General features: G+C 41.7%; 1 protein-coding gene across 5 annotated transcripts in view; it reads left to right on the top strand.

Moving 5' to 3' along the window:
* Window positions 1-24,020, top strand: part of syt1a (synaptotagmin Ia) — a 173,468-nt gene that overhangs the window by 125,243 nt on the left and 24,205 nt on the right. For 3 of the 5 annotated variants that reach the window (XM_085768839.1, XM_085768840.1, XM_085768838.1), the window contains 3 exons: window positions 6,919-7,122; window positions 17,998-18,170; window positions 21,942-22,067. In XM_085768839.1, the coding sequence (XP_085624965.1) occupies window positions 6,951-7,122; window positions 17,998-18,170; window positions 21,942-22,067 (471 nt within the window). In that variant the 5' untranslated portion in view covers window positions 6,919-6,950. The remainder of the gene's footprint in view (window positions 1-6,918; window positions 7,123-17,997; window positions 18,171-21,941; window positions 22,068-24,020) is intronic. The other 2 variants (XM_085768843.1, XM_085768842.1) reach the window with 1 other exon arrangement.

The raw sequence follows: 24,020 nt of genomic DNA on the forward strand, positions 1-24,020 counted from the left end.
CATTGCCATAATCCATATATTCCTAGGAGTAGGTTTGTTACCTTAAATTGTCAGTGCAAGCTATTTTTAGAACGGCGGAGCAGAGCCGTGAGCTGCTCAGAGCTACGCTACAGAGGCTAATGGGATTTATTGGTTTCCCTCATCAAACTCATCAAATACACAATCCAACAACTCCAAAACGCTCTGGTGGACAAGTTTTGACCTGCACATTCACCACGCTATGAGATAATAACGGAACGTTACAAGACAGAGTTGTTTTAGAGGAAAATTCATGCAAAACTGCTGATGTGCGTTCCCATCGGGAGCAGTTTTTCGGCAAGCAGTCTCTACATTTGCCTCAAAAACAACTCTGTCTCGTAAAGTTGTTGGATTGTGTATTTGATGAGTTTGATGAGGGAAACCAAGAAATCCCATTAGCCTCTGTAGCGTAGCTCTGAGCAGCTCGCGGCTCTGCTCCGCCGCTCTAAAAATAGCTTGCACTGACAATTAAAGGTAACAAACCTACTCGTAAGACTATAGGGATTATGGCAATGGGCCAGTTTGCCAAAATGTTGAACTATCCCTTTAAAGTGAAACAGCCGTTTTGTGTAAACACAACAATATTGGTTAAATCTGTCTTCTAGGTTGGTTCGGTATAGAGACGGGGCAGATATTGGCTCTGTGCTACAATGGATGGTACGGTGTGATTACACAGCGACGACAACAGCCTTTGGAAAGAGAAAAAAGGTCATTGCTGCTCTCAGGTTTTCCATAAAGATAAATAAACCCGATCCACTCCAGGTGAGACGGGCTCCTCAGGTGTCCTGCCCGCTGCGAGGCGGCACTGACAATGGAGATAACACACAAGTTGTCATCTTATGCCTGAATGGGCCAGTAGTCATTAAGGTGCAAAGATGAGCTGAATTAATGTTTCAATCTTTTTTTGTGTGTGTGTGTGCGCCAGTGATGTGAGAGGCATAACAGACACCATGGGTGGTCCTCCACACACACACACACACACACACACACACACACACACTGCTCATGTCTGGTTGTTTTCCATTTGACATTTTTGTGCGGAGATCAAGAAGCGCCCGGGATATTTTTCTTTTTTTTCCTGCCGTCTGCAAATGATGCGATGTGAACACGTGTTGCGTTATTTAATTCAGATGCGCCGCGTCTCGTTGTGTGTATTTTGAAAGGTCTCTCATTCAGACTGATGGTGTCGTTTACAGCGGAGGATCCGTGCCCACCGTCTGCTGAAGTAAAGGCCCATTGTTTTATGACACATCCTTGTACAAAGCGTGGTGGAGCAGCGTGTTTGCATTTCTGTCCCTCACTTCAGACATAAGCTCACTTGGAGATATTGAGTGAGAGGCCTACAGTATGTTTCTCCTCTCCTCTCCTTTCCCCTCCCCTCCCCTTCTCCCCCTGATCAATTCTTCTTTCTATAGAAGAAGCCTCCCACATGCACTCTGCAGAGCATCATTGTGCTCCCTAAAAGTCCTCGCCTGTGCTGAAGTATCTCTGTCATTGCCAAGCGTGCCTCTCAATGGCTCCAGCCTCCACACTAACCTTGCAGCGTTTTCAAAGGGAAACCAACGGGAGGTTGAGCGAACATGGACACGCGTAGGCGTCCATGCAACCGAAAGGGGGTGGTGGTAGTGGCGGTGGTGAGGGGGGGGGTTAAGAGGGCCGAGGTAGCCAATAGCTGCTTTGTTCAGAGCAGGAGAAGGTTCACTGCCGCTGCTTTACATGAGATTGAATTATTTCATGAATCGTGTTTCTTCTGGCTTTGATTGGAGGTGCAGCGTTTGAAGACAAAGTAGCCGCACTTATTCCCTCTCTCTCTCTCTATTTCTTCTTTGTAAGTGTTTTTTTTCTTTCTGCAGCAGCTATAGCCACATGACGCGTCTTGAGAATATCTGTGGGTGACAGACAAAGATGTTAAAGAAGTGTTAGCAAAGTGTGAGAATCACACAGCTGGGGAGTGCAGCGATATCATGCTTTCACAGTATGTTGAGGAGCAGCAACCGGCACAAACACGATAAAGTGATTGTGAACGCCACCTCATGCTAGCGAAACACAATTCGCATCGAGTTCGGTGTCTTCTGCACAACACAACGCGTGTGTGAAGTTGGACGAGCTGATTGAGAAGTTCAGCTTCATGATCTTACTCTAATTAAGACACTTTGCAAAACACTTGCACAGGAATTGTTCATTTTTCACAACTACAATGGGGAACTATGTCCAAATTAATTAATTTTCAAATAAACACAAAGTGAACAACTGAACGTCCATGTACCTGTGGCTGTATCAGGATAATTGTATACGATGATAAATGCCATCCATTATCAGACAATTTTTCCATGTAGGCTTTGGTCCAGGATAATTAAACAAGGCTGTTTATCACTGTCAGGGAGGATATACATGTTCTGCATGTTTATTAATGTGTCTGGTTAGGTATAAGGTAGACAAGTCATGATGCATTATCTCCTCAAGGTCCTTGCTATGCTAATGGTCCATGCAACCTCAAAGGCAGACCCCTCAGACCAGCCCAACTGGGGTTGTTAGTCTATAATGTGGTTATTGTGTGTCATTGTTAGCTTTTTGGATTTATTTATATAGTGCAATAAAGGGTGAGAACACACAATCAAATAATACAGAAGTGCATACGTGATTACAAACAACAGCAGAGAACAAACAAGACACACAAAAGTATACAGAGAGAAAAGAAGAAACAAAACAAGAAAAGTGCGCTTAGATTTTTTCTTTTGTGTGTGTGTGTCATTGATTTTTTTTTCTTTTTTTTTCAAGATTTTATTGATTTTTATCAAAACAAAAAAAACATAAACAACATACAAGTGATCTCTGTATTCACAAAGCTATCAAAACAGGAAAGAAAACTGTCTGTAAGACTGTCCTTACCCCAAAAGTTATTGATTTCTTGCGTGGGGTTTTTGGACCAGGGGAGAATACAGTGGTCAGTGTCAATGTTAGCTCGACAAATACAGTCAACAATATAATGCGCTCTTTCATTACATAACAACGGAACGGTTAGTAATTGAGTGCGGTTGCGAAGGTGCAGGAAAAACATGCAAAACCATCATCATCATCATCCAACAGTGAGTCACAGCGACTGGCAGCAGCAGCAGCAGCTCTCTGCAAGTGATAAACAGAGGAAGTCATGTATTACATCACAACCCATAGGTGCTTTCTGATCCCAGTTCATTTCATCCAGATCCAGTATGTGTATTGAAATCAATAAATGGGGTTAAACCTCAACCTCCCTGCACGAGAACTGCCCCTGTGATAACTGGAAGATAAGACAGAAAAAGAAATAAAGTGCTCTTTTGAGATTCTCTGCAGATAATCAAATCTGTTTTCACTCTGCTTCTCCAATCTGCTGGAGAGACGGGTCATCAGCGTCCGTCCAATTAAAGAGCTACTTGTCAGTCTGTGTGACTTCTGTTTATAAACCTGGGTTTTCTTATAATTGGGTAGATGTGAGTGAGCCTGTGGTAAATTAACCAAATGGTGTAATTATACAAACTTTCGCACCGAGGGGAAACAAAGAAAGAAACCCATACAGTGGAGTCGGTTTAGCTGTATGCGTGCGGGGCTTTTGATTATTTCATTCATGCAACAGCAGAGTCACGTCGGCTGGTGTGAGGCTGTGGTCGGGGCTGAGGATCCGCTGAATGTATTTAGGTATTACGCCGCCATTAGTCTCCTCCTGCCTCCTCTCCACATGCTGTTGAATTTGAATTGGAATAATTGCATCGCCTCTGGTTCTTGTGAATATCTCTGCATGTGTGATTTCTGTCGTACATCATGTAATATTTTGGGTGGAACGGGGTGTTAACTTAAGACTCAGACTGCTTACATTATACAGTATGCAGTATGTTATTCTCCATAATACGAACCGACTGCAGCTTTGACGTCTTTTAATAACTAACACAACCTTGATGTAGAGCTGAAACGACCGCTGTCCATGGTGCTGACCAGGAGGATGCTGCTACAGTATCAGTATACATTATCATCAAGTAAAGGTCTATTAATGTCATTTAGCTATAATACGACGCATCCTGTGCTTGAATAGTTGGTATCCTGTTGTAAGTTAGATTTACTGTATGCTCAGATCCACAATTAACATCAAATAAACTGTAAAACTGAACTCTAAGTTCAGGCAGCAGAGTGACATAAGTGCAAGTAACTTCCTCCAAGATTCCCGAAAACAATCCCTGATGGAAACACAATGTTTCTTCACTTTTATGTCCAGTATTTTGTCTTTAAATCCCAGAAAGCGGTAATTGGCGGGACCAGAGTCAACAGTAGCAGTAGTAACCAAGAGTTAGAGAAACAGAGCTGTCGCTGCAAAGTCGTTTCCAACTTCAGCTTTGAAATGTCCAAGAGTTTAGAAAATGAGAAACCAGGTTTTCTTCCACACAGCTATAAGTTACTGCACAGCTCCCCTGGTGAAGTGAAGCTGATTATTTTGTCTCTGTAACCTAACATAAAGCTTATCGAGTTTAAATGCAGCTAATTTTTATTGGAAAGGCATAAATACTGAAAACACTCCTTGTATCTAAATCTCCCCGCCGCCTTTGAAAAGGCAAATTTTATATATATTCGAAGACAGATAACTAGTCTTCTACTCTCTGAACTTCCTTTCCCTTCATGTATTTGAAGATTATATTCGGAGGAATTGCCGCCACATTTTGTTCTGAGCTCTTTGAGGTTCAGGAACAGAAACGATTTGAGGCCACTCTGGGTTACATTCACGTTTTTCAATTACTTAAGAATGTTTTTTTTTTTTTTTTTACAGGAATTTGGCTCCATAACTTCATGAAATACCTCTATGAAAAGGAAAACTATGAGTTTAATGAGCACTGTGCTATCAACCCTCCACAACTTTAGTGTGTCATTATCCTCTTTATATAACCATGGCGACTGAGCCAAATTACAACCTGCACAGGAAGAGTGGACAATAAATAGTTGCTGCCTGCAGTTGCACAGCAGTCACAGGGCTGCAGGGTTGGTCCGACAGTCGGACGCCTGTGTTGGAGTCACTCACAGAGTGGATGGTGCTCTAAAACATAAAATCTAAACCAGGGCTTTAAAACTTAACACGATAAAAAAAAGGTTTCGTATCAACAATTTACACACATACCCATAGTCTGAATCAGTTTCCAGAAATGAATTCAGTCACAGTCACAAGCTAAACTAAGTTACATTCCATTATTAAACACTTGAATGTCTGTTTCTCTTTAAGGTGTATTTTGAAAAGTAAAAATAAAGTGTGATTAATTTGCACTTTATCAAGATTAAATGTTTTAATTGTTTGGTAGCCCTAATCAAAACATTACATGATATGCAACTTTTATTTCATTAAACATTTGCTGATTCAGACTTCACAAATGTGAAGATTTGCCCTTTTTAGGAAGTGCAGTATGTGTCAGTATATGAAATATCTACAGTAAATAAAAAACAAGAAATTAACCTTTTTTGACTATTTATGGACATTTTATAGTTTAAAGCAGAAGTAAGTGATATATTTGTGTTAATATAAGTCTTAAATAGTTATATCTTCCGACAGCAATCACTTACATAGAGTGTTTGGTCTGAAACACGGGTCTGTCAGTCACTCTGCTCTGCTCTGAGTCGAGGAGAAAACATTTATCGTATCCTACAGTTTTTATCCAATGAGGAGAGAGAACGGCATGCAGGGCTGTGTGTGCAGCCAAGGAACGCCGTGAATGTGGTGACGTAGGGACGAGGACTGTTATGGTGCGTTCAAGGAAACTCGTAACTCGTGTTTTTCCGTCCTGTGAAGTCATACCAGTTCTATCTGGTACGAGTTCACGGGTCGGAAGTTACGAGTGGCCGTTATAGTGACTTTCACAGGTAAAACAGGTCGGAAAAACACGAGTGGGTTGCCTGGAATGCTACAAAGTCGTAAGTTGTGACTTGAAGCTGTAATTTACGGTTTCAAAAGCCTACCTGGAACGCAGCATTAGCCAAAACGACCGGATCACTTACTTCTGCTTTAACTAACGTGATTAATCAATAATTAGAATAGCCATTAGTTGCATTTCTTGTTGTTTAGAAGTTTGGATTTCAAGCCCAGGTCCTGTTTCACATGTGGAGAATTTCTTTGGATACTTATAATACCATAAAGCCACGGTGCCTTTAGTGTCACGGTATGTATTGTACGAGTCTCCTCCTGTTTTCCTAAGGCAGCATTGAAATGATGTGGAAACATCATGTGGAACCAACTTCCCACGGTGACACAGAGATAATGACTCGCATGTGGCTGCTGCTGCTGCGACGTACAGCACATTACACAGCACCGCACATGCACGGACACATGAGTATATCCACACACACATAGACAAACAAAGCTTAACACAAGAGATGCGTGGTTTCCGTGTTTCCCCTCACAACAGACGTGTGTTAAAGTAAATACACCTGTTGTGTAGAAAGAAAGAAAGAAAAAACCCTGGGTGTGATAAGTGGAGTTGTAATCCCGTCTGCCCTGTAACATTTACTACATTTCATAAGCTCAGAGTATCAATTAAGCCTGGAGCAGTGCAGGGATTTGCTGCCTGTGTCGTATGGGGGTAATAAATAATGATTCTTATCTCTGCTCTGTGATGTTAATCTGGAGTTTAAGCAATGAGGGAGTAGCTTTGTTCTGAATTCAGCTCACTGGCCAATTCATCCTGGACCCCAGCTGATGTTTACTCAGGCTGAGCCAGCAGCTGCTCACACTGTCTGCGTCAACTCAGTCATCTGACGAGGCGAGCGCTCTGCCTCTGACATGCATCTGTCACAGCACGAATAAAAAAAAAAAAAATGCAAAAGAAGAAAATAATAACCCCCCTCTCGTCCTCTCTCCACTTTTGTTTTGTCTCTCTCCTTCTCCCACATGTGCAGCATCTGCCTGGCTGCCCAGCGTCGCCACGACGATGAATGAGAGTCGAAGGGAAGCGCTGGCGGCGGCGCCCTTGCCCACCACCGCCTCCTCCTCCACAGCTGGCTCCAACACCACCAACATGGCCGGGCCAGGCGGCGGGGAGAAGGACGAGAACTTCTCCAAGCTAAAGGACAAGTTCATGAATGAGCTGAACAAAATCCCATGTAAGTGGATTAAGCTTCTCATTCAAATCACTTCTTCTTCTTTTTGTTTGTAGCTGAATAAATGAATCCTTAAAATGAATCAGCAGAGCAATCAAGAAGTTGCCACCCAAGACTTTATTTTACTGTAAAGGGGACATATTATGGAAATATCGTTTTTTGAAGGCTCTTTAACATATATTTGTGTTTGTCTTGCCTTCCAGCCCCCAAAATGTGAGAATTGACAGTAAAATCTGTAATTTGCAGGCTCCCTAGGTTGAAATCCCTCATTTGTCTTCCAGTGATGAAACTAGGTTTCAAATTTGCATAATGCCACCCCTACCTGGGACCAGTAGAAGGGGCGGAGCAAGCAGTGATTCATTTGCATTTAAAGGGACAGGCACTGAAACCAGCCGTTCTGAACAGGGCTGTTTTGAGAGGATGAAAAGAGCTGTGATGTTTGATCCTTGGGGTATTTTGACCAAAGCATGTCACAGACATGTCTTTAAGACACCTGGGAACTATTTTAATTTGTGGAAAAGGGGCAGAATATGTCTCCTTTAAACTTTATTTTAACATATGGCTTCAATATTTCTTCCTGTTGAGATGATTTCTAAATATTGAACACATAAAACATGGAACATTTAACATTTATTTCTCAATAAATGACAAATACAACAAAAGTTTATGTTACACCACTGATTCACTGACGAGAATAGAGTGCATAAAACACTTTGATTTCACTCCTGTGTTTCATTTAACTTGGATGCGATGCCATTTTTGAATTGACTCGGTGACAAAAGAGTCTGCTTGGTAGCATTTTACTCCCAGTCGGGCAGATTCTTCAAAACAACATGTTGTGAAAATGCCAAGTTACAACCGATTCTCTGAGTTTACAATGAAAATTCAAAAGAATACGGATCCCAAAGAGAATAAATCCTCGTTGTTGTCGCCGTCATGCCTCAACAATCTGTTTCCCAGCAGCAAAGTCGTAATTACGCTCCTTCTGATTTACAGTGGCTCCATCAGAGACCATTCAGCGCATGCATTGTGATCCCGGTGTAACTGTGACTCAGACATGATTCAGCCGCGGCTACGAGTGAACTTTTTGTTCATGACGCACAAAGAAAACTGCTACTGTCGGCCGCGACCTTTGACAAAGACTTCTAGTGAATCAAGTCGACGAGTGACTTATTTCAGCTTTTATTTTGTCTCAATAGCAGCAGCAGCAAAAACTCAGCAGAGTGTTTACTACTGGGATTGAACTGTCTCACTGAATTATCTCGCCAAAAAGCAGTAACAGTGCCTGAAGTGGAGAATAAACATCTGGCGACAGTAATTCAAGTGTTTGACATGATAAATCAGTAAATTTTGCGTAACAGCCTTTATTATTTGCTTGTTAGATTTTCCGCTTTTCTGTCTCAGCCTTGAACTGTCTCTTCATTTCCACACAATGCCTCCACATCCACGTGTTTTTTTTTTTTTGCCTGGAGAATTTTATAATATTAAGTATATGAGAATGTGGTTGTCACTGTGTCATACGGTATAAATCGGCGCCTGGAGATGCATTCAGCAGGAATCTAAATATAGATACATCCACGGGCTCATGTGGAAGTAATTCTCGCGACAGGAAATGGCTCCCGTGGAAGAAAAAGCCTCATTTCTGCACAAATGGCACCACTAGTCATATTCCCCTGCTTCCCACAGACGTAATAGAGCAGGAAAAGTCAGAATGAGAAATTCCCGCATCCACGGACCGAGGGTTTATTTTGTACCAGGCAGCACATTTACCAAAGTAAAAACCCTCGTTTCCATTCAGATACCTGGTGGCTACGGGAGCACATTTCAGTTTTCCATGTGTGCTGTGTGTGGTGCTGAATGAGGATCAACAATGTTCAGTGTTCAGCGTTGTGATTCGCTGATGTCCTCGTCCCCTTCGGCTCGGTATCGAACGTCTGTCATTGAGACGTATTGCTGTTCCCGCCACACCGAGCCCCAGCCTGACAACTTTTTCACATCATCTTCAGGAACGGACTCGACTATTCATTATCGCTTCCAATTTATGACATTGTAACGTGGAGAAGAACTGGAGTTCCTCTTCTCTATACCACAGGCAGAAAAGTTCCTCCCTAAAAAAAAAAAACTCTTCCCCACTATTTAGAGTCATAAATTACTGTTTTCTCACATACACACCCTCAATCAAAAGCGGTGAGTTGGCTCCCCGGTGCTGCTCAGCTGAATGATGAATGCCCCGAGACTTGTTTACTCGGTGGAATATCGATGCTGTCTGCAGAAAGTCAGGGAGCAGGTTTTTAACGAGGAATCTGTGAGGAGGAGATGGAGAAGCTGCACAGTCACAGTGTGTATCGCTGTGGCAGGAGGCTCATAACCCAGTTTAAGCCCCGCCGGCTTTTGAGGCTGGTGGCATGGAGCCGTCACATGGACTAAACTTGTAGCTGGAATTTCTGTCCGTCAAGATCTGCGGGAGCCGGGGATATTACCTCGACCCCATCTGTTGGCTGACGGCTCCAGCAATGCTGCAAACTTTATTTCAGTCTGACAGAATTCACTCTGTCATTTTAGATATTATAAACGTATTGCAAGAAAAACATATTGCAGATTCTGTATGGGCTGCATCTTATCGTCGCCGTTGTCTCAGTTTGTTTATGAGATGTCAGACAACGGTGAAGAATATCCATCATGAATTCCCGGAGCTGAAGGTGACAATGTTCAATTTTATTTTATTTTTTTAGATTTTCAGTTTACAAAGATGCAGAGCGAAGAAAAGCAGCAAAATCCTGATGCAAGAGAAGTGAAACCGGCTTTTTGTTTCTGTGGAAACAAACAAAATGAAACAACAGAAGTAGAAAAGTAGAGAAACATCAATTACTGGAATGAAAACACAGAGGAAACAAGCGATCGACCGGCGTGATTGTGTTGCACAAAAATGAGTGTGTATGATTCCCTCTGTGTCAAAATGAAGCCTTCTGATCAATTTGTGAATTATTAATCCTTCCACTTTTACAGAAACACACACACACACATATCGTAATCACATTAAACCATACTGCGACTCCTCGCTGAGCGGAGAGGTTGCTTCCACGGAAACCAGCGTATTGAATTTCTTAGTAAGTTTTGTAAACACCCGAGGCTTTACTCCCCGATAAACAATTAACCTCTGGACACACAGGCTGTTTGATCCATGACTGCCTGCTCCGGCAGCCATTACTCCAAATAACACAGACAAGCGATTGACATTTCACAATAAAGTAAACAATGGGAACTTTATTTATTTATTTATGTATTTATTATAATCAGGGTTTTTGTGCTTTTTACACAAACAAACACGCTTTTTGTACATAAAGTAAAAAGTATTACCATGCTACCTTTCATAAAAACAACAAAAAGAGTTGAAATTCATTTCAAAATGAAAATGAACTTGTTCTTTTTCAGCCTATTCAACTTTTGCCCAAGGAACTTACATTGTAAATAACAAAATTCAGCAAAACACAGCCTGCAGAATTGATCCAAGCCAAACTCAAAGTGATGCACCGTCCATGTTGTCTTTACTTGTTGTATCCCAAAGCAGCACACACACAAGAAAGCTCTTTCTCCTGCAGTGTCACTGACTTTTGGGACATTTTTTTTTTTGCCGGGGGGTTTGTGGACTGAGGGACTGCGTCCTTCTGTGTCCTGTCCCTCACTGACTCCAGATGGTTCCCGATAAAGAAAATACAGAAATAAGAGACTTAAAAGACTTAGTGGTGTTATTGACACAAAGCTTAAGAAAACAATGCAAAAAGATGCGTCAGAGTTTTAATGCATCTCGACTTGTTTGACTCGGTGGCTGCTCAACAGTCAACAGACAGCAGAGTTTATTAACGGGGATTACGGTGGTGGATCAGCCGAGCTATTTGTCTCTGCTCTCCCTGCTGCTCTGGCAACAAGCCATGGCCGTCGACTCTCTGCCCTCGCTTTCGCTAAAGTCGTGCCCGCCACGCGCCTCCTTCCCTCCCTCCCACCCACCAGGGGCACGATCGAAGCAAAAAACAGACCCGATTTAAACCAGCACCAGCTTTGCTTTGAGTCTTCAGACGTCAGAAGGGGGAAAAGATTCTTCTCTGTGAAGTCTAGAAAAGTTTTGGTGTCATTTATCCTCACAGATCTGAGATTTAAGGGTAAAATATTTGCTTTAACTTTATTGTAGCTGCGGTTTTTACAGGAGTCGGCGCTCATGTTTGGTTCAAATGAGCAGAACCGAAGGAGGAGCGCTGACCACCACAAACCACAAGACCTCACTAACATGAGTCATTCCATACATATTCAATGTGAATATGCTTTTTACTCCGACAAAGAGGTGAAGCGCATTTAACTCCTCTGCTTTTCTTTGTGCCCGGAAAATTGCGGTCACTGCTTTTCTATTTCATGTCATTACCACACCTATTGTTGCAAATCCCACTTTATGCCCCGCTAATGCAGTATCACTTTAACTAAAGAAATTCCCTGCAAATGCATTGTGCTAATGGGTCCACATTTTCTGATCATAATCGGAATAATGGACCCAGTAGAATAGAAATACATCATTTAAACAAGTGGACCAGCACATTTAAATTAAACCTTGTTTGGCATTGGAAGAGAAACACACACACATACACACAGAGAAGGTCCCTGCATACAGTTTTTATTCTCGTTACCTCTCACTTACCTTATGGTGAATCATTGTAGCTTATAGTTGAAGGACGCTTCCTGCTGCATCATATTGTTTGCTTAAACAAGCCACAGCGGGGAGAGAGGGCGCGGACTGTGTTGCTCTCATAGGCATAACAAGATATAATGTCAAGGTTAATTGACCAACAGGGTCCTGTCACATTGGATTAGTTTGGGCTGCTGCAAGTGGATACAACCCAGATGTAATATTGCACACACACACAATTGCACACACTACCCTTTTTAATGCATCCATGGAGCTCTATCCACTTCATAACACCTGTCTCTCTCTTTAATGTCTCCTTAATGTCAATCTCTGTGTGTTTCCAGGGGGCGTAGAACAGGTTCAATGTAGCTGAGCTCCCATTAATAACAATCTTTATAATGTAAATTTGAAGTATTAATTACTTTAAGTGGCAAAACTCATGCTGATTATATACTTTATACATTTGACTGTCATTTCCAGAAATGAAGCATAATTAAAACACTTAAGGATAATTCTGGTTTTATTACAACTTTGGTTTGTGTGTGTGTAGGACATTACGAATGGTTAAAGTTATTTCTTACACAGGATGATGTTACTATATTGATATATTGGTAGAAATAACCCCAAGCCAATTATTTAAAGCGTTTGGTTTTGAGGTAAAACCAAAGTGAGTTTGTGGCCATTCAGAAAAAACAGTGCACACAAGTTTTCACAAATGGTTAAAGGAGACATACTATGCCCCCTTTTCACAAATTAAAATAGTTCCCAGGTGTCTTAAAGACATGTCTGTGACATACTTTGGTCAAAATACCCCAAGGGTCAAACATCACAGCTCTTTTCATACTCTCAAAACAGCCGTGTTCAGAACAACTGGTTTCAGAGCCTGTCCCTTTAAATGCAAATGAGCCACTGTTCGCCCCGCCCCTTCCACTGATCCCAGGTAGGGGTGGGGTTATGAACATTCAAATCCTAGTTACATCATTGGAAGACAACTGAGGGAACAGCTTGTAAAACTGTTGTTTTTTTTTTTTGGCAATTCTCATGTTTTGGGGGCTGGAAGACAAGACAAACACCCAGATATATGTTAAAGAGCCTTCAAAAAGTGATATTTCCATAATATGTCCCCTTTAAAGTATGGTGAATGATGGTAAGAATACAAAAATCTGAGGACATCTGAGGCAACAGGATTTGAAAAAAAAAAGTATGTATCTACTGGTGGTTCTCTTACAGGAGCATCTACAGGATGTTTTAAAGGACAGTAAATGTCAGCCAGTGACACCTGACTTTTTGCTTTATGCTGTGGTTGCTGTTCTTTGACCTCCTTTCACGGCTCTAGAGAGAGAGAGATAGAGAGACACCTGATAAGCTGTCCTCTGAAAACCCAAACCCAGCAGTGTGCCGCCTGCATCAGAACTAAATCTGCCGGGCTGAGGTTCTGCTGCAAATGATATTTCCTATTCCACCGATTAAATATAGATATGTCATTCAAAACGTCCATGAGGGTAATATTCAGTGGAGTTAATACCCCTGTTGCTGTGCCAGGCACCACTGAAAATATCCTGTGTTCTAAGAAGAAGTAATATGAGTTCAATATTTATTGTTACGTCGGTGGGTGGAGGGTCACTGGTGTCAATTCCCACATCTTTCTCTGCGAGTTTCTTTCCATTTGTGTTGCTTTTTCTTTAAGTGGTTCACTCCCACACTCGCTGCCAATGTGCAGTTCAGAAGAGGTGTACTGGAAATAACTGCTCATATATTGTCTATGTACTGTATGATGTGTTAATCAATATATCAGTCTGTGTGTTTGAGCTGTCCAGAGTGGTTCCTCGTAACTAATGCAGGTGTATAAAGTGAGAAACAGCTCGAATTAGACATGTTAACATCATAAAGGTCAAGGGACCAGCTAGTGCAGCACTGTGATGTATTATATATTCATATTCATACAAACTGGAGCTTTTATAAACTGACACTTCACTCTGCTAAAAACCATCATGCCACTGTCACATCCACTTCAACCTGCTCCTAATATCCCAATCTTTTGTTGACTTAATTGTGTTTTAATGTTCATGTACTGTATGTGTTTATCAATGAGGTGTTGAGTTACGCTGAATGGATTCCCCGAGAAACTCTGAATACGGCTTTTATTCTAGGATTAGCAGCACTTCCTGTATAAAAACTACAGCGGCGCACTTGAGGAGGAAATTATGATGGTGCCGGTTTTCATTGTGGAGATGAATGGAGCCAGAGTGGCTTTTGTGTGTCTCTGAATTCCTGGAGTAAAAAAAGAATTTCAAACAGAATAGAAAATACTCTGTTGATATGTTCGATGCTTTATAACATACTGTACTGTACGCTGCCTTGACATTTGGTGTAAAAGTCATGTTTCATTCATAGAGTTCAAAACTGAAAAACACCACATTTTCCCGTAAGGGCTTTACAATCCCTACAAAATATGAAATCCTCTATCGATGGACCTTGTGCAGAAGAAAACGGTTGTAAAACAAAGTCCAGCTGCTATACTGTAGAAAGAATGCAGTGTGTGTACTGTGTCTAAAGTCCTCTGAAGGTTTCTCATTGTTCGCCGCTCTGGTTTTTCCATACCATTTTGATGACGGTGCTGAAAAGCGATTTGAGCCTTGAAGAACGGCAAACATGAATTTCATCATGCGCAAAAAACCCGCCCATTGAGAAACTCCATTTTCCATGCCATGTCGTCGCCACGGCGGAACAGGAGATAAGTGCTGGGAGTTGAATTGCAGCGCTGCATGCTGGCGGCGTGCTACTGCCTCTCGCTCTTTTCTTTCTTTCACTTTCTCGCTCTGTTTCTCCCTCTCGAGAAAAGACACTCGCACAATGTCGTTAATTACGGGATGCTTTTATTGCTTTCTGGGACTCAGGTTTCTTTAATTAAGGAACACACAAGTGCCTTTCAGTGGAAGACGCACATTTTGATGAATAAGATAAGGGCCGGGGTTCATGCATTGATTTCTACTGTAACAGCTTAAATGGCTGAACTCCATCAGGCATTTTAAGCAATTGATGAAATGCCAGAGTGACTATAGAGCGACATTAACATTTGTGGTCATGAAGAGAGAGATTTTACAGGATATCGATTTCATTTTTTCTAAATCAGCATCTCCGTTTAAAAAAAAAACAAAAAACGAAATCAGACTTCCTACAGAGAGGTGGTTGTTTATCTTGTCGCAGTTTTCTGTCGCCAATCTATCACGTCTGTTAAAACACTGTCTCCTGAAGTGTTTGCTTTTATATGTACTATTGATTGATTTAAGCACTGAGCATGAATACATCTGGTCGGCAGCCAATAGAAACACATTATGAGGTGTAACTAATGGCTTTGTTAATGGTTAATACATTTATTACAGCTTTTAGCTGGTTTGACCTTTGACCTTCAGAGAAAGGGGTGTGGAAGATCTGGACTAAAATCAATTAATCACCAATTTATAAGGATTTACAAGCATTTATAAATAGATTTACAACATTTATATCTACATTAACACCAAAGGATTTACACTCACATTTTGACATGCTCAATTCAGTCTGGAATCATTAATACCACCAAGTAATCAATAAAGAACCAGCCAACCCCAGATTTGCATTGATTAAAGCACTGGAAAATGTTTTACTAACCATTCATGAGTGTTTCTTTTAAAGTCTTAATGAATTTAAAAGGATCATCTTTAATCACTTTAAAAAAAAAATCTAACTTTAAGCAGGATAATCTGGCATTGACTTTTCTTTGACTCAACATTTGGATACCAAATCTTTGCTCTAACTTGAAAATAACAAGATTTTCAAAATCCCAGTAGACGGTCAGTCTCTTTCAACTTAAACCTGGCCACCACACAGTTTACTCTGTGGAAAGTTTCTGAAGGAAGTGCGGCTGGTTATGGGGGTGGCTTATTGCAAACGAGGCCTATCCAGTGTCACTTCCATTACCACAGCGCTCCGGGGCAAGGCCAAAGCTGTAGCTCCTAAAGTTATTTTAGAGCATCACTCGCCATTTTTTTTCCCTCAGAGGAGAGTGCTTATTGATTTTGTCAACAGAGCATCGATTTTTCTCCTCTCTCGCTCCCTTTGGAGCTCGGCAAAGGAACCACAGCTGAACGGTGGCGAGCAAAACCCCAGAGTGATAGACTGTAATATACTTTTCTGTTTTGATGGGTCTTTCTGGAGTTTTTCAGATAAAGTCTTCAAGGTGCTGGAGTTTGACCTGGCTTATGTTATTTATTGCTTTGTTGGATTTTCTGACCACTAGTGGGTGAATTCCGTATAAGATGAACCGTGACAGGAACTTTATGTATCTTTCGGGATATTTCCTTTCATCTGATCACACAAGTCTTCAGCTAATGCAGTCCAAATTGCTTCAGTCAGAAGTATTCCCTTTGCCTCTCAGAGTAGTTATCACTGACTAAACCCGAAAACACGGCTGTAAAATTGGCTAATTTGCCAGTTATTCTTCTCTATTAAAATGACGAGTGGGCTGCCAGGTGTTTGGTGTCTGCTGAGTGGAATGAAGGAGCAGCGATCACGGCTGCTGAATGAAGAAGTCTGTTTGCAAGGTCTCTCATTATTTTCAGCCCATCTGGAGTTTCTGCCGTCTCTCCGGTGCTTAGAGCAACCCACTTCTTCCATCCACATCATTGTGTTGTTGTGGTTGTGTATGTGTGTATACTCCACCTGTGAGGAGAAGTGGATATGGACACTGTAGATGTCACTGTGTTTGGCAGCTTGACGGTACAGTACAGTCACCACTGACAGTCTCTGTAGGTGACTTGAGTTCACTGCATGTCATCTCTGCACAGTACAGTACAGCAGGTTAGCAACATACTGTATGGTGGAGGAAAAACAGCTACCACACAGTGAATTGCCTATTTGAATTCATCAGTAATGTTTCTGTGATTTGATGAGATTTTTGATTTCAGTTTCCTTGAGAGGAAAAACATCTTTTAAAGGTGATAAGACATAAGACTTTTTATTGATCCCACATGTGGGAAATTCATTTGCAACAGTAGCATAGAAGAACAGGACGAGTAAAGAAAAGTAAGGAATAAAAATATAAAGACCTCACTATGTACAAAATATATATAAAACAAAAATATGTACCGTTATGTAAATATGTAAATTCTTTGAATTGAGAAAAAATTATATATGCATGTTGCTTGATCAGAAATATTGCACAGTGTGGGTGGGCATGAATACAAGTAAATGTACAGCTTGTACGAAATGAACAAGGTAAAATACACAAGGATAAATTATGTGGAAGAAAAAAAAGGAAAAATAATTTTCCTTTAACATGAAGTTAAAGAATGTTTTTACCTTAAACTGGAAAATCTGAATTGAAATGTGGACTTATCGAGTACCGACTATCTCTATCTTCTTCCCCCAAGCAGCTGAACGCAACATCAAGAAAAGCACACAGAAGGAGACCTCTTATGTTTTAATTAATGATTTATTGAAAGTTAAGAGAAAAAATCCTAAAAGCTTTGTAGGACTTTCTCATTTTTATGATTCTCAAAGTACATCTGAAGAAAAGTTTTCATGTAAAACTGCACTCTGCACACAAAAAAACAGAAAAGGCAAAAACAAACTCTCCACTCTAAAGATTAATTTCACACTTTTTTTGTTTTTCAGCGGTAATTTGGGAGCTGAGAGCTCGTGAACGGTGTGTGTCAAACCCCCGTGAACCCGTTTGGTTTTCCTGCATCATTGACTTGTCATGGTCGTACCTCTGTTAATGCCTCTTGAGCACACCCAGCGAAAATTACCCCCCACTCTCAGTCCCCGGCAACTTCTGTGTGTTGCCGGTGATTGCCGTGAAAGTGTCAGCTGTCTGGAAATCTTTTGTTTAAATGGCAAGTGGAAAATGCCAACATCTGTTACTTCCACTAAATTGGCTGGAGCTGTTCAGTTGGGTCTTGTCCCGACAGTCAGAACCGATCGTTTAGTCTGCCACTTCTTGATGGACCCCAAGCGCTGGCTTCGGCGCTGATCGGTTGTGCCAAATCTGCAGGCGCGCACACACACTCATTTCCCTGCTTTATCTCACCTGTCAGTCGGTGCAATCACCACTTTCTGGAACTTTTTCTTAAACACAGCTTTGGCCCCAATTCACTGAACAACTTGTTTTCTTCATCCACAGTGAAAGTCTCATCCAAGCTCTCTCCTGTTTGCTTTTTCTCCCACAGTGCCGTCATGGGCCATCGTCTCTATCGCCTTTGTGGCCATCATCCTGGTGTTAGCGTGCTGCTTCTGCATCTGCAAAAAATGGATATTCAAGAAGAAAAACAAAAAGAAGGGCAAAGACAAGGGCAAAAATGCCATCAACATGATGGACGTCAAAGATGGAGCCAAAACCGAGGTAAAGACTTTGAACTATTGTTTCCTAAAATGAATGATAACTTTATGCTAAAGTTATTTATCCAGGAAGATGTCATAGATACAGTAAATCAAAATTTTTTTCCTAATGCTATTAAAATGTCAGATTTTATTGATCATAATTGCATTAATTGGATCAACACATAAAGTTTTGTTTTCACCAACAGTATTAAAATAATTCTGCTGCAAAGAAACGTCCCTGTTGTTATGCACTGCAGTATTACTTCCTCTGATATTTCATCATTTAATTAAAGTAAGAATCCAGTCTAATTACAGGAGAGTTAATGGAAGTCATTTAAATGGCTCCAGGTTGAAGAGAGTGTTTGAGTCTCTCTTTATTTCTCCTACTTTTTCGTTCCTGTGAGTGTTTTCTTTTTTTTTCTTTCTTATTTTTCTTTTTTTTGTCATATGAGGACCCGCTCTCTTGTTGAAGAGTGTGAGTAACGTTTTTGCCGTGTAATGAAGTGGTATCCACCCAGAGAAATGACATCACTAAAACCGAGTAACAAACGGAGGGGGGAGGAGGGAATCTAATTGAAACTCTACGTTTCCACAGCAGCGCAGAACGAGAAGCTATGAAACGCTGACACTTCAGATGGAGTTAGCACACTAATTGCACCGGCGGAGTGTCGCTACGCCGCCGTCCTCGGTGGGGATCGTGTACAAAGTGGTGTTTAATTTGCCTGCTACACCTCAACTATCAGAGCTGGATCCGAATCTCACAGACAGAAACCACTGACTGTGTTTTCATCCTTCATTTGACTTAGTTATCGCGGAAGAAAAGCTTAAATTAAGACCTCAACGAGGCTCATTCATTCGCTCAGCACAGAAGACCACTTTCTATTAATTTCCAATATTCTCACTACCTCTACACAATCCGATTTTATTTTCATTGATCAAAAGAAACGGACGATTATCGGTCACCGCTGATAACTAATTTCCCGACATCGGTGAATCTGCCACTTCCGGTCATTTCTCCTGGTGTGCCCAGACTCTGGCGTGTTAACTCCTGTGTGTGGTTGTTTTAATTTGTGTTTCTTCCTTCTATGTCCTCCTTATCTGTGTTGTGTCTGATGACTGTTCGGGATGGTCACTGGCGGTAGGTTCCTAATTGCTGTTGGATCTTCTTAAGCCTGCTGCTCTGACGTTTTTTTTTACTAGCCTCTTGACAACGACTTACTCCCGTAGAACCAAATATATGTAACTATGCACACAGTACATGTATATCTACTGTATATATGTGTGTACAACCTGCATATGCACATATATATATGAATGAGAGAAACACTGGGTGCGCATTGACAAGGTTGAACCACACTGATTTTTCTGTGCCACGCTAAAGTCTCCTGCCTTTTGAATCCTGCATTTCCATTTCAAACGAGTGGCGGCAGGCAGACGTAGAATGATTGAGAGGCTCTACAAGTAAATCTTTTGAAGCTGGTGATTTAAAAAGAAAAAAAAAAAAGCTTTTCACATACTGTATTACTTGCAGTCACATCTGTCAACACAGGTGGAACAGATGGAGTTGAATTAACCCGAAGAAAATCATATAAAAACACACTTTTTTTGGATAAATATGGGGATTTTTATTTCCTCAATCATTTTACCTGCTCCACTTTCACATGTCAACGAAAACCAGAAAGAAAAAAAAAGAAAAAAACAAACCACAACACTCAAGAAGGCGGAGACGAAGTGGCTCAGGGGAGCGATTTAAAACCAATCAGTGTTGTTCAGCTTTTTGCTTTTCCACATGAGCAACTTGACAAACTAATAGGAGCAGCCCCCCCCCCCCTCCCCTCCACACCCACCCACCCCCCCACTCCCCAATGTACATTACAACCCCCTTTTACCCTTTTACCAACACCTACCCACCCACCCACCGCTGGCATGATGCTTCTAGCTACCATCGGCGTACAGTAGGGGTTACAACATTACAGCTTTAGGGGTTATGATATGATGATGGTCATGTGACTGAATGTTTGAGGGGGGGGTCACCACCACCAGACACGAGAGCAACCGGTTTGTACGACGGAGAATGCTCTGCATGCCTATAACAGAGACTTCTTGGAAGGCAACTTTTGATGCTGAATGACCTTTGAGAAACCTTGAGTCTTTTTGCCTCTTCAATCGCATGCTGGTCCCATAACAGAACTCCTCCACATGCCCTCCCCCACCTCTCCTGTCCCTCTCCCTCTCCTTCACCCCCCTCCACCACCAATGCCACCACCTGCAACCCCTCCACCTCAGTGCCAGGCGAAAGCGAAAGGGCAACTTCACTTCTCACTCTGCCACTTCAGACACTTCCCAGTTGATATGTGTTTTTTGCCAGAGACTTGATCTGCCTGAAATAACATCAAGGGAATTGTCTTACTGTGATCTTTTCTGGAAGCATCTCTCTCTTTCTCCCTTTCTTCCTTTCTTCCTGTCCTCTCTCAATAGCTGTGTTCGAAATCGCCCCCTATCACGGATGTAGTGCACTATATAGCCTAGTGTGTTCGCCATTTTGTAGTCTTGTTCGAATTCTCCGTTATTAATTTCATCCACTATGTAGTGGACGACAAAACACCCACAATGCACCGCAAAATTGAGTGAACAAGCGATGTACACTACTTTCTACTCCCGTATCCCACAATACAATGCGGTCGTGTTTTGCCAGAGAAGAAGAGCAAGCTAATTAGCATGTTAGCTACGATTTCTTAAGGCAGTTTACCAATAAACTCCTTAAGACGTATTTGCCTTTGCTCCGTTTGCCTCGCCTGAGGAGCAGGAGTTGGGCAGCAGCATCCGAACAAAAACAGGCAAATCAATCTAATAAAGAAACTGTAGTAGAATATGTAGTAAATACGATCTTACGAGCTAAGCTAATAGTCACAGTTCACACGCGAGCCATTAACGGCTCACGGTCGACACAACAGTAGTTGACCAACCAAACTTCCAATATTTCAACAGTTTATTGTCCCAGAAAATTACCGTGTAGTAGGGGTGGGAGAAAAAATCGATTCACATAAATATCACGATATCCTTTTTGACGATTTTTAAATCGATTTTTTTATTTTCAAAAATCGATATTGATCTTTTTTTTTTTTTTTTTTTTTGAAATATTGTGCAATGTGCATTTGTTAGCCTTTTTAAAATACAGAGAGTACAGGTTTTGAAAAGGGTTTAAGTTCACTTTATAATGGAATATTTAGGCTTCTACAGTATTTGTGTTCAGATAAATGTTAAAATGCAGACTTGTCCCAGCATATTGTCCTAGCCCTACCGTGTAGTGTCCGAATTCTCCTCCCATCGTTCCCTACATCGTACATGATGTAGTGCACTATATCATATGTAGGGGATAGGGAGTGAGTGAATGAGTGGATGATTCCGGACACAGCTAATGTCTCTCCACCCTTCTTCTTCTTCATCTTCTTCTTCTTCTAATGCCTGCCCATTGCTCTCATCTCTGGCGCCATCATTTGATCTTTTCTCCCTTTAGACAGAAACACCCAGAGATTGATAGAAAAGCATCATCAGGGGACCAGGCCCGGGGCTTTAGTGCATCACAGAGCATGTCCTGGTGTTAAATGCTATGATGTTTTAGTGCTTGCTTCCCCCCCACCCACCGTTTTACCCCCCTTTATACGTCATAAAACAAGTGACAGCTTTTACAGGAGTAGGTCCACTGGCAGGACCTGGGCGGGGGAACGGCTGGCTGGGTGCTAGCGCCAGCGACAAACAGGCGACACTGACTCTTGGTGGGTGTCTCCTTCAGGCCTTGAAGGATGAGGAGGATGCGGAGACAGGGCTGACCGAAACGGAGCAAGAGGCCGAGCCGAAGGAGGAAAAGAAACTGGGCAAATTACAATACTCCCTGGATTACAATTTCACAGAGAATACGGTAAGGCTCTGTTCTCCAGATCCCTCTCTCAGTGTGTGTCGTAGTTGAGAAAAGTGGGTCCTCCCTCGTAAGTATGGTCACACCCAACCTCCGAGGTGCTCCAACTTTTTCCATCCCTCCAGAGATTAAACAAGATCTAAAACCGGGTTGTGCACTACATTCTCCTTTTGTTGCAGGAGCAGCGCTGCAAACAGTTCGGTCACTGGAGCTTGAGAGCAATCTCACAGGGATATATCATGGTGGTCGAGTCTGTGGATTTGCCAGGGAGCCTTATAAAAAAAAAAACATACAGTACACTACTGGGATTTAGTCCACCGCCACTGAATTTGTTTCTTTCTTTCTACTTGATTGAAAACAGCCCCTGCAGATATCCATCTGCTTTATTTTTTCCAGCAACTGAGTTTTAAAAAAGCAGAATGAGGAGGCACATCAGCTTCCTGGTGCCAGATGTTGTGTGACAGATAATAGACGCGGTGCGTGAACACAGCGCTGTCCCTCTCTGGGCTAGCTAACTCGCTATTATAAACAGAACTGACAGCCTGAGATTAGACAGTAACACTCGCTGCACCTACACACACCGAGTCACACACCGGCATAGGTACGTCGCACACAAACATAAAAAAAACTTTACTTGTGCATTTGGTTTAGAATTTAAAGCAATTAACCTGTGTAATATTTATCAATACAAGTCAATAAAGAAACTAATAAAATTCAAAGCTGCAGACGACCCTGTTAGTGTTCAGTCAGCCAGGTCCTTGTTTCATTTAGGGGGGGAAAAAATGACAAAGTATTGAGTTATTTCATAAAAAGGGATATTATGGTGACAATATTACATTTCACAGAGTTGATCTGTCATGTAGTGGGAGGCGGTGACAGGTCTTTGTATGAGGTTCTTGATTACACCGGTAATAAGCTCCACAGTGGAGCTGGGGTGTAATGAATGGATGACAGTTTTCACGCTTCATGACAGTGACCTCGGCTTCGCTGCCGCTCCAGCTGCGTCCGAAGTTAAGGAAACTCTCGGCGAGGCGGACCTTAAAAAAAAACCATCTGACCCACTTTCAGTCAGTCAGCCATGGACACAAACTGCAGAGGCACCGTGGCCTTCAGGAAATATTGTGTTTTTCTTTTTTCTTTTTTAATCCTCAGGCTCTGAGACCCATGCAATCAATGTGAACACCATAGAACTGCCGAGGGAGAACTGACACAGGTGATTGATTCAGTGCCTTGGCTGCAGGTTTCTTTATACGGTACAGTAGAGGTCTGGGTGTGAAATTTCCGTTATTACCGAGTAAATACCATCTGTTAAAGAGGGAGTCGCTTTGGAAACAAGTATTGTCTACTCTTGGGATAATTTTACAGATAGGTTTTTTTGTTTTTTACATTTTTAAAGGTGAACTCTCTTTGTTCAGATGATCAGTGTGACAGCTGGAAGGCCCGAGCGTTGTCCAACCACATCTAATGGAAAAAAAAAAAAAAAAAAGTGTTGATACCTTTTCCAAGTGGATGCACTTGCATTCATGGTGAAAAGTAGAAAAGAGAAGAGCTGAGAATCTTTCAAACAGCGACGACAGCCGCCTCCTCCTCCTTAGACGGTCGCCGTTTTGCAGGTGTCGCACACTTTTGTGAGAAAAATAACACATGTAGTTGTGTGTGAAGAGTGAAAAAAGTGAAGTTTGAACCTCCCTGTACTCAGATAATCACATTTCTGACATCAGAAAAGGTTTCAGCTGCAGGCACTTCGACGTATAGTATAAGTGATCCCATTAACCCATAACATTCAAACGGAGCAGTTTGCCCTTTGTATCGTGTTTCTACCTGTCATGCTGGAGAATGCAGAGGGATGTCATTTTTTATTGTAACTCTGACCTTTCTGTAACTGTAAGAGAGGGTTTCAGTTTCTTACACACACTTTCCCTGACATTAACTGTACCTTAGTTAATTCATAGTTGC

The sequence above is a fragment of the Trachurus japonicus genome, chromosome 23, assembly GCF_045865225.1.
Source record: "Trachurus japonicus isolate A0001 chromosome 23, Traja_1.0".
NCBI classification, from domain to species: domain Eukaryota; kingdom Metazoa; phylum Chordata; class Actinopteri; order Carangiformes; family Carangidae; genus Trachurus; species Trachurus japonicus.